This window comes from Leucoraja erinacea, chromosome 5 (assembly GCF_028641065.1).
Source record: "Leucoraja erinacea ecotype New England chromosome 5, Leri_hhj_1, whole genome shotgun sequence".
NCBI lineage: Eukaryota > Metazoa > Chordata > Chondrichthyes > Rajiformes > Rajidae > Leucoraja > Leucoraja erinaceus.
This window is the reverse complement of record NC_073381.1, coordinates 93814525-93826609: the sequence shown is the minus strand read 5'-3', so window position 1 is coordinate 93826609 and position 12085 is coordinate 93814525. Positions and strand designations below refer to the sequence as shown.

Genomic DNA, 12085 nt, shown 5'->3' with positions numbered 1-12085 from the left:
ACAAACATCCCGCTTTGACGTTATTTTTCCTTCAAACAACCTACTCCAATCAACTGTCTAATACCCTCAAAGCTGGCCTTGCCCCAATTTAGAATATTAACTCATCCATAACAAATTTAAACCTAATAGAACAGTGGTTGCTGGTCCCCAAACACTTGCCCCTCCCAATTTCCTGAGACCAGATCAATCATTGCCCTCTCCCGTGTTGGACCCTCTATATATTGCCAGGGGAAATTTTCTTGAAAACATTTGACAAATGTTGTCACGTTTAAACCTTTTGCATTATGACATTCCCAGTCAATATTGGGAAAGTTAAAATCTCTTTGGTAGGCATGGACAAGTTGGGCCAATGGCCTGTATTACTCTAGTTCCATCCTCGAAAATTCTAATCGCTTCAGAAATCCACGATGACTTTGTCTAATTTTGTCGCTATTTTCTAAGTGCTCTGTAATCACATGATAGAACTGTAAAGCACAGCAACAGGTCCTTCGGTCCACAAAGTCTGTGCCAAATATGATACCTGTGGAAGAAAAATTAATATCCTTCCTCACTTAATTTTGATTGGAATTGAACAAGGTAACGAACAAGCCCTCGGCAAAGGGCCCCAGGGACTCCGCGATGTCGGTCAGCCCCGCCCGCGTTGGGAACTCCGTGAACCACAGCCCCGCGATGTTGGAGCAGCGGGCCCAACGCTCCGGAGCTCCAAACGACGGTCCAGGAAGGCATCACCCGCTCCGCGGTGAATCCAGCGCTGCGCCGCCGCTGCCGAAGCTCTGGTCCGGTCTCCGGTCCCCGGTCTCCGGTAGGAAAGGCCGCTCTGATCCAGTGGTAGGCCGCGAAGAGGGAGGGCGAGGACGCGACTTGGAGAAATAGTCGCATCCTCACCAGGAAGCGTCTAGGAAACGGTTTCCCCTTACCCTACCCCCCCCCCCCCCCCCCCCCACATAGAAAAACGAAAGAATCCCTAAAACAAACAGTTTATGCAAACTAAAATTAAAAAAAATAGGAAAAAACGGACAGGCTGTAAGTAGAGGCGCCTTCAATGCAGCGCCCCTAGTGCCCCTCGCTTGTGGTATAGAAATGTTACTGTAAATGGGAGGCTTATGATTGGCTTGGAGAGGGGATGGAGGCGTGATCCACCTGAAAGGTGAGATAGCATAATGCCAAGATGCCCTTGTAATGTGTTTGACTTGTATTAACCATCTGTTGTTGAATAAGGTTAACATAAGCGAAAAGTTATGACTAATGAAATAATTGGTACCCATGTAGTAGATAGTATATTTTCGTATAGCTGGATCTAACGAAAAACAAAAGTTGTTTACTGCACAGTATAACTGTCGGCTAATTCTGCTGTGAAGTCAGAGAATTGGTGAGCATTCTCTGCATAAACTTACCCTCCACATCTATCTATATCTATCTATGTATTACTAAAACTCTCATCTTATTTGTTTGTTTATATGCGCATGTGCATGTGCTGAAGATCTCAAAACCCCTCCAAAACAGCACATGATAGCGCTCCAATTTTTAGCACAACTATCTCACCATTGTTCTGGGATGTAAAAGAAACACGTTATGTTCAGATTGATGTTATATTTTACAAGTTCTTGACATTTTAAACTTTACAAAAATCACTTTTCAAACCTCCTTTCCACTTGCCCTGACCGTTGGCCACCTTCGACATCACAATGACTCACAATGGGATCCGGAATCTCATTTACATTAGAAAATTGCAATTTTCAAAAGAACTCAGTTTTAATCAAATTCTTCCATTTTTAATTGACAGCTAACATTGTGTTTAGGTTATTTTAAAGAAAAAACGTGGTTTTCATTGAGAATTTTTTTTTTTTAAACATCGTGATTTGCATGGGGGGTGGGGGGTTTCATTAAAAAAACCATCTTGATTTTCATTGTGGGGGTGGAATAGGTGGGAGGTGATGAGTGGGGGAGCTGGGAGAGGGAGCGGAGGGGGTAGGGAGGAAGAGAGAGGGGAAAGTGGGGGAGGTGAGGAGGGAGAGTAGGGGAGGAGGGGGATAGAGAGGAAGGCAGTGGGGGAGGTGAGGATGGAGAGTGGGGGAGTGGGATGGGGGCAGGTGAGGAATGGGGGAGCAGGGAGATAGAGGGAGAGGAGAGGGTAGGGATGGGAGAGGGGTTATGTAGGGAGGGAGGGAGTGACAGAGTAGGGGAAAGGAGAGCGAGCGAGAGGTGAGGGAGGAAGTGGGGGAGGGGAGGAGGAGAGGGGAAAGAAGAGGGAGGGTGAAGAGGAGGGGAGGGAGTGCTGGGGATGATGGGGAATGGAGGAGGATAGGGGTAGGAAGAGGGATGGTATGACGTAGTTGGTGGAGGGTTGCCATGACTCGCGTCACAACAGGGATCTCTGGCGTCACAATGGGAACCCGTCAGCCGTGCCTGCGCAATGGGGGCTATGGGTCAGTGGTGGAACAATTGCCTTGGGGGACGGAGCCCAACGGGTCTGCACCTGGTCTAGTCTCTTTTAAACTTTGCTCCTGTCACCTTAGAACTATGCTCTCTAGTCTTTGACATTTCCACCTTGGGGAAAAAAGATCTGACTGTCCACTCTATCTATGCCTCTCATAATTTTATATACTTATATCAGGTTTCCCTCAACCTCGCACACCTTCGCAAAAACAATCCAATCCATCTACGACGCCCCTAGCATTTCCCTGACATGTTAGGCTAAGCAGCCAGTAGTTCTTCTCTCACCCTCCTTTTTTTGAAAAATATTATTGCAAGGGGTAGTTGAGGAAGGGAATGACTCAGGTGGAGAATCTGAGCTGTTCAGGTTTGTCCCTCAAGTACAATGCTAAGCAAACGAACAACAAGGGGGTTGCTCCATTGGGATTCTGTGTCTAGTGGAATGGTGTTGAAACATAGAAACATAGAAAATAGGTGCAGGAGGAGGCTTCGAGCCAGCACCGCCATTCATTGTGATCATGGCTGACCGTCCCCAATCAATAACCCGTGCCTGCCTTCTCCCCATATCCCTTGATTCCATTAGCCCCTAGAGCTCTATCTAACTCTCTTAAATCCATCCAGTAAATTGGCCTCCACTGCCCTCTGTGGCAGGGAATTCCACAAATTCACAACTCACTGGGTGAAAAGGTTTTTTCTCACCTCAAATGGCCTCCTCTCTATCCTAAGACTGTGGGTCCTGGTTCTGGACTCGCCCAACATTGGGAACATTTTTCCTGCATCTAGCTTGTCCAGTCCTTTTATAATTTTATATGTTTCTATAAGATTCCCCCTCATCCTTCTAAACTCCAGTGAATACAAGCCTATCCTTTCAATCTTTCCTCATATGACAGTCCCACCAACCCAGGGATCAATCTCGTACACTGCCTCAATCACAATGTCCTTCCTCAAATTAGGAGACCAAAACAGTACACAATACTCTTACCAGAGCCCTATACAACTGCAGAAGAACCTCCTATACTGAAATCCTCTTGTTATGAAGGCCAACATTCCATTAGCTTTCTTCACTGCTGTACCTGCACGCCAACTTTCAGTTGTACCTGCACACCCAGGTCTCACTGTACTTCCCCCTTACCTAACCTAACCCCATTTAGATAATAATCTGCCCCCTTGTTTTTGCCGCCAAAGTGGATAACCTCGCATTTATCTATATTATACTGCATCTGCCACACATCTGCCCACTCACTCAACCTGTCCAGGTCACCCTGCAACCTCCTAACATTCTCTTCACAGTTCACACTGCCACCCAGCTATGTGTCATCCACCAAGTTGCTAGCGTTGCTCCTAATTCCCTCTTCCAAATTATTAATATATATGGTAAACAGTTGTGGCCCTAACAACGAGCCTTGTGGCACTCCACTCGCCACTGCCTGCCATTCTAAAAAGGACCCGTTCGCTCCTATTCTTTGCTTCCTGTCTGCCAACCAATTTTCTATCCATGTCAACACCCTAGTCACCAGTCTCCCATGCGGGATCTTATCAAAGGCTTTCTGAAAGTCCAGGTACACTATATCCACTGGCTCCCCTTCATCCATTTTACTTGTCACATCCTCAAAAAATTCCAGAAGATTAGTCAAGCATGATTTTCCTTTAATAAATCCATGTTGACTTGGACTAATCCTTTTACTGCTATCCAAATGCCCCATTATTACCTCTTTAATAATTGATTCCAGCATCTTTCCCACCACCGAATTCAGGCCAACTGTTCTGTAATTCCCCGTTTTCTCTCTCGCTCCTTTCTTGAAAAGTGGGATAACATTAGCTAACCTCCAATCCACAGGAACTGATCCTGAATCGATTGAACATTGGAAAATGATCACCAATGCGTCCGCTATTTCTAGAGCCACCTCCCTGAGGACCCTGGGATGCAGACCATCAGGCCCAGGGGATTTATCATCCTTCAGTCCCATTAGCCTACCCAATACTATTTCTCATCTAATGAAAATTTCTTTACCGCAACCCCCCTTGATCCTCTGTCCTCCAGTACTTCTGGGAGATTGTTTGTGTCTTCCTTAGTGAAGTTAGATCCGAAGTACCCATTGAACTCTTCTGTCATTTCCTTGTTCCCCATAATAATTTCACCCGTGTCTGCATTCAAGAGACCCACATTTGACTTTGCTATTCTTTTTCCCTTAACATATCTAATCAAGCTTTTACTGTCCTTCTTTATATTCCTGGCCAGCTTCCCTTCGTACTTCATCTCTTCAGCCCATATTGCCCGTTTTGTTTCCTTCTGTTGTCCTATGAAAGTTTCCCAATCCTCTGGCATCCGGTTACTCTTTGCTGTGTTATACATCTTTTCTTTTAGTTTTATTCTATTCCTAACTTCTCTTGTCAGCCACGGTTGCCTCCTACTCCCCTTAGAATCTTTCTTCCTTTTTGGAATGAAATGATCCTGCGTCTTCCGGATTATGCCCAGATATTCCTGCCATTGCTGTTCCACCATCATTCCTGCCAGGATCCCTTTCCAGTCTACCTTGGCCAGCTCCTCTCTCATGCCTTCATAGTCCCCTTTGTTCAACTGCATCACTCACACTTCCGATTTAACCTTCTCCTTCTCAAATTGCAGATTAGAACTATTCATATTATGATGACTACCTCCAAGCGGTTCCTTTACCTCGAGTTCAAATCTGGTTCATTGGACAACACTAAATTCAGAAGTGCCTTTTCTCTGGTCGGCATTCTACAAACTCTCTTTCTTGGGGTCCTGAACCAACCTGATTTTCCCAGTCCACCTGCATATTGAAATCCCCCATGACCACAGTGGCATTACCTTTGTTACATGCCAGTTTTAACTCCTGCTGCAACTTACACCCTACATCCGGGCTATTATTTGGGGGTCTGTAGATAACACCAATTAGTGTCTTCTTGCGTTTGCAATTCCTCAACTCAATCCACAGTGACTCTACCACAATCATTCCTATTCCAAAAAAGTCAGTCCCTGAGGACCTGAATGACTTTAGACCGATTGCACTTACACCAGAGATTCTGAAGTGCTTCGAGAAACTAGTCCTGCATCACATCTGAACCAGCCTACTTCCCTCCTTCGACCCGCATCAGTTTGCCTACAGAGATAACAGATCCACTGAGGACACCATCTCCATAGCAACTCACACCGCACTGAGCCATTTGGAACATCAGGAAAGCTACGTGAGGATGTTATTCATTGATTATCGCTCAGCATTCAATACAATCATTCCGGACATTTTAATCAGCAAACTGCTTGACCTAGGCCTCTCCTCCCCCATCTGCACATGGATCAAAGACTTTCTCACAAACTGCCCACAGAGAGTTAAAACCCTCCCCACATCTCCTCCTCCATCACACTAAGCACTGACGCATCTCAAGGCTGTGTGCAGCGTCCACTCCTTTACTCCTTATACACCTATGACTGCACACCCGCCCACCTGTCTAACACCATTATTAAATTTGCTGACCACACAACTGTCGTCGGGCTCATCTCAGGGGGGGACGAGTCAGCGTACAGGGACGAGATACAGCGACTGTGAGAGTGGTGTTCAGTAAATAACCTGACATTGAACACAGCCAAGACATAGGAGCTAATACTAGACTTCAGGAGGAAACGGGACGTGGACCCGGCCCCACTCTGCATAAATGGGGCCTGTGTGGAAAGGGTGCTGACTTTCAAATTCCTAGGAGTCCTCATATCCGAGGATCCCTCCTTATCGGCCAACACCACTGCAACGGTCAAGAGAGCACAACAGAGACTCCACTTCCTGAGAGTGCTCAGGAGGCACAACACTAAGAAGAAGCTGCTGGTGGCCTTCTACCAGGCCACCATTGAGAGTCTACTGACATATTGCATGTCAGTGTGGTATGCAGACACATAAGAAAGCGCTTCAGAGAGTGGTAAAAACAGCAGAGAGAATCACCGGCTGCCCACTGCCCTCTCTGGAAGATATTGCCACCTCACGCTACCTCAGCTGAGCCACTAAAATTAGCAAAGACTCCACACACCCCGGTCACCACCTTTTCGAACTGTTGCCCTCTGGCAGGCGTTACAGGTCAGCCAAAGCACGCACCTCCCGACTCAGAGACAGTTTCTTCCCCAAAGCAATCTTCACACTCAACATGAAAAAACACTGAGTATTATTCATGCTGCTCTCTTCCATGCTGCTACCCACCTTGAACTTTTACTATCACCATGTACAGTACTGATTACTTACTTATTTTAATACCTCGTTTTTAACATTGTTTTAAAATTGTGTCCTGTGTTTTTATGTTTGTATATTATGCACCAGTGGAGTGGCAACAACAATTTTGTTGTATGCAGTGCTTACAACGCCAAATAAAGGCATTTCATTTCATGTCCCTATGTCTTCCCTCGCAAGGGACAGAATTCCATCTCTCACCAGTAGAGCTACCCCCCCCCCTCCTCTGCCCACCTGCCTGTCCTTTCTATAGGATGGATAACCCTGAATATTAAGTTCCCAGGCCCAACCCTCCTGCAGCCATGTCTCAGTAATCCACACAATGTCATATCTACCAACCTCTAACTGAGCCTCAAGCTCATCTACTTTACTTCTTATACTTCGCGCATTCATATACAATACTTTTAATTCATTACGCATCTCACCTTTCACATCGATACCTATTACACTTGGCCATACTCTCCTATTCCTTTGTGAGTTTTTGTTCCCGTTAATTCTGGGGTCATTAACTATCCCTTTATTCCCTTTCCCTTTAACTCTGTCCTTGACTATCCCATTTGACCCCCCCCCCCCCCCCCCCCGACCTTATTTAGTTTTAAACCATCTGTGTAGCAGTGGCAAACCTGCGTGCCAGAATGCTGGTCCCCCACCATTTTTATATTAGTGCGTGTGACATACCTTGTAAACGTTCTCAGTAAGTGTTGTCATCATGTTCTGTAAGAAGGAGTTGAAACCGGTGTGCAGGATGTTTTTGGTGGAAATGGTTCTGAGCCCAGCAGTGGACTGTTGTAAAGCAGTGGCCGATTTTATGAAGCTGGTCACCGGTGTCCTGGTGTGTGGCTTGTGAATGTCACGCACAGACTGGGTAAATAACTTCATAAACCAGTGCAGAGAGAACTGGTACATGCAGTTCAGCTGCGACAACTCATCTATCACAAAGAACAAAATAGATCCACGTGTGGCCATGGGCAGGTACTTCTTACAAGCTGCCGTAATTTTCTTCTCGTTCTCCTCCGAGGCACTGATGCGAAGTTTTATCTCTTTGGACATATTTTTTGACTGATGAAGGGTATCAATGAGGTCATGGTCATCCAAAATATGCCCTTAAGAACAAGAAATGGCCACAATGAAAATACTGTGATGATAGAAAGATGACCTTCCTATTTCAGGAACCAAATCCAGCCCTACATACCTGGAAGATTCTCCCATTCACACCTTAATTTCGATTGCACCTGGTGGCCATGCATTCAACTGTCTTGGCTCCAAGCCCTGAAATTGTCTTACATGTTCTCATTATTTAAGACATGAGCACATGAGTAGGAACAGATTATTCGGCACCTCGAGATTGCATCTTCATTCAGCAAAATCATGCATCTCAGTCGAGGCTCCTGTAATTACTTCTCAATCTTCCCAGTGTCCTCAGATATGTCTGATCAGGCCTGGGAGATCTATCTATCCTCATGAGCATTAGGATGTCCAGCACCTCCTCCACAGTAAAACGAACTGTCCTGAAGACATCTCAACTATCCATCCCAAGACCATCCCTGGTCTTCATGACTCTCTCCACATCAAAAACAGAGAAGAAAGACTCACCTTCCCCTTCCCCTGTGCTAATAGGTGGCTAATATTGTGCCCTTGTTTAAGAAGGACAGCAAGGACAAGCCAGGGAACAACATGTCAATAAACCTAACATCAGTGGTGAGAAAACTCCTGGAGGGGGTTATGAGGATCAGGATCTATATGTATTTGGAAAGCCAAGGTTAGTCAGCATGCCTTTCTGCATGGGAAATCCTGTCACATGAATTTGAAGAGATGACCGAGGATTGATGAGAGCAGGACAGTAGACATTGTTTGACAACGTTTTGCAATGGGATCCACGGTGAGCTAGCCAATTAGATACAAAATTGGCTTATAGAAAGGAGGCAGAGGTGGTCATGGAGGGTTGTTATACAGATTGGAGACCTGTGACCAGTAGTGTGCTGCGTGTATCTGTGCTGAGGCTACTGCTGCTTGACATCTATATTGACAATTTGAAAAACAACTTTAGATAACAAATTTGAATAACATGGTCAGTAAGTTTGCAAATTACACAAAATGTGGTGGTATGGTGTTCAGTGAAGAGTTACCTAAGATTACAATGGGATATAGATCAACCGGAAAAATTTAATCAGACGATTTATGCTCTTTAAGTACGTCATCTGTCATGTAAATCAAACTAAAACACTGCATATGCTGGAAATCTGAAATCAATAGAAAATGCTGGGAATACTCGGCAGGTTTATCACTATACTGCCAAGGTTAGTGGGTATTAACTACAAGGAGAAGTTGGACAAACTTGGATAGGTTTCTCCAGAGTGTCAGAGGCTTTGGGAGACCTGATAGGTTTATTATGAGAAATACAGTTAGGGTAGACAGTCAGAATCTTTTTTCCCAAGATAGAAATGTCAAAGACTAGAGGGGTATAAAGTAAAAGGGGAAAGTTTGATGCAGTGTCCTTTGCTATGCATGACAAATGTTATTTTTATACTGATTGGAACGCGACGCCAGAGGTGGCGGATGCCATATTTTGTTTTATAGGGCTTTTGGCACATGGATATGCAGGGAATGAAGGGATATGGACCACATGCAGGAAGAGGAGATTAGTTTGGCTTGGCATCATGTTCAACAAAGACACGGTGGTCCAAAAGATCAGCTCCAGTGGCACACTGTTCTATGTTTTATGGAGACAGAAATAGAGTTAATGTTTCAGGTCAGAGATTTGAATATCTGATGACCTGCTGAGAAGACGAAGAGGCATTTGTAGGGTTGTGAGTTTTTGCATCTCTTGCTCAAAATATATGAGCAAAAGAATTAGAAGGAGGAGCAGGTCATCTGGCTCCTGGAGTCTGGACCACCAATCAATACAATCATGACTGATCTGACTAATCTTGGTTCTGCTTTATCGCTTACCCCCAACATCCTTTCATCACCTGGCCTTTTAAGTATCTATCTACTGTAAAAATGTGCAAAGACAGTGTTTCCAATATCTTTTAAGGAAGAGAATTCCAAAGATCCACGAAACCCTCAGGGAGAAAATGTAATCTTACCTATTTAAAGAGGTGACCTTTTTTTAACCAGTTATAGATTCTTACACAAGATCAGTCATCCTCCCCACAACCACCCTGTCAAGACACTGGGATATTATGTCTTAATGATGGCTCTTATAAATCCCTGAAGATACTAGCCTAGAAAGGCATCACGAGATACAAGCTACATCTGCCTAACCTTTCCTTTAAGAAAACCCCCTCATATCAGGTACTAATTTAGAGAACTTTTATGACCTCTTAATGCATGACCAACCTTCTTTGAATCGGGAGAGCAATATGGTTCTCCATTCGTGGTCTTAATAATGCTCTCTATAACTGAGGAATAGCCTCCCTACTATATCCAGTGTCCTTTGCAATATTCAGTAACATTCTGTTAGCGTTCCTAATTACTTGCTGTAATGTGCACCCTCTCCCCTGTGGCCTTGAGAATCCGAGAATATGTGTTCGCAAGTTCACAAGTTACAGGAGTAGAATTAGACCATTCGGCCCATCGAGTCGACTCTGCCATTCAATCATGGCTGATCTCTGCCTCCTAATCCCATTTTCCTGCCTTTTCCCCATAACCCTTGATGCCCATTCTAATGAAGAAAGTGTCCCCCCTCTCCCAGTCACTGAACTAACCCTGCTGTTCTGCTGTGTGCCAGCCACACTTCATTGGAAGTGGGTATAAGGAGCCACAGTTACTGGTCCATGATAATTGTGTCTCATTCGGCAAGCTTTTCTTATCACCGCAGAGCCTATTTGGTGCCTGTTTTCTGCCCCTCACCACGACAACGGCTGCCATGCACAACCCAGAGTGGAGAATAACTGCACACCACCCGCTCTCCTTACCCTCGGTTTTCTGTAGCAAGGAGAGTGACCTGTTCTCCAGGTCCCTCAGGGTGCACAGGTCGCTGGCAATGCTCTGCAACAGCTGGCTGAGCTGTTGCTCCACCTCGGGGTGCTGCCCCTTCACCACCCTGGACAGCAGCTGCTCCTGGAGCCCCTCGAACGTGGCTGTGAAGTTGATCATTGTGACCAGGATGCAGACGGCTGGCAGGTAGTTTGGTTTGGACATCCGGGTGGTCATGTACAGCCTGCAATGACATTGTAAACACAGTGAGCACATCACAATTTACTCATGTACGGTTGCAAGAGCTTAACCCCAAGTGCTGGACACCTCCTGGATTCACGCAGGGTGGCATTATTACCATGGTCATTGCCAGCGAGAGGCTTGCACGAATTTCCAAAGATTTACAATGCTCTTATGGAAACAAATTTCTTCTTACAGCAGACTCAACTAGCTGAGAATATGTATGTAACTCTGGGCTCTCCCCCCTGAGGAAGCAGACTTTCAGAACAAAAGTCCCTCTCACAGTCACTAATGCCATCACTCACTCAACACACCTCGAGATTCGGGGACAGTTTCTTCTCAGCTGTTATCAGGCAACTGAATCATCCTACCACAACCACAGAGCAGTCCTGAGCTACCATCTACCTCTTTGGTGACCCTCGGACTATCCTTGATCGGACTTAGCTGGCTTTACCTTGCACTAAACGTTATTCCCTTATCATGTATCTATACATTGCGAATGGATCGAATGTAATCATGTATTGTCTTTCTGCTGACTGGTCAGCATGCAACAAAAGCTTTTCACTGTATCTCGGTACACATAACAATATACTAAATTGAACTGAAAACGTTGCAAATCTAAGCGTTCTTGATGCAATCCATCATCCTCAGAATCAGGAATCCTCAGAATCGCTGCTGCAGTAACTACAAACCATTAGTATCTTATTTAGATACGGGGACCACTTACAGTCTTGGAACCGTGCTGCACAGAAGCAGGACCTTTCACCCATCAAGAGCATGGTGTACACATCCATACTAATCCCATTTACCGGCAACAGGTATTATTTCACAAATTTCATTGAGTTTTTTCGAAGAGGCAACCAAGAGAATTGATGAGGGCAGGGTGGTGTATGTCTGTATTAAATTTAGCAAGGCCTACGACAAGGTACCGCATGGTAGGCTGGTCCAAAAGGTTAAATGACAAGGGATCTAGGGCGAGCAAACCTATTGGATATAAAAAAAAAGGGACAAAGCGCTGGAGTAACTCAGCATCTCTGGCGAACATGGATAGGTGGTGTTTTGGGTCAGGACCCTTCTTCAGACCAATCAGTCTGAAGAACGGTCCCAACTGGAAACGTCACCAATCTATGTTCTCCAGAGATGTTGCTCGGCTCGCTGAGTTACTCCAGCACTTTGTGCCTTTTTTTTTGTGCAAATCAGCATCTGCAGTTCCTTGTGTCAACTTTCTTGGATGCAAAATTGGCTTGGTAGTAGGATGCAGAGGG

General features: G+C 45.3%; 1 protein-coding gene across 1 annotated transcript in view; it reads right to left on the bottom strand.

Moving 5' to 3' along the window:
* Nucleotides 1-12085, bottom strand: part of LOC129697686 (dynein axonemal heavy chain 6-like) — a 415092-nt gene that overhangs the window by 46031 nt on the left and 356976 nt on the right. The window contains exons 69-70 of the mRNA XM_055636395.1: nt 10370-10824; nt 7341-7765 (exon numbers count right to left, since the gene is read on the bottom strand). Coding sequence (XP_055492370.1) covers nt 7341-7765; nt 10370-10824 — 880 coding nt within the window. The remainder of the gene's footprint in view (nt 1-7340; nt 7766-10369; nt 10825-12085) is intronic.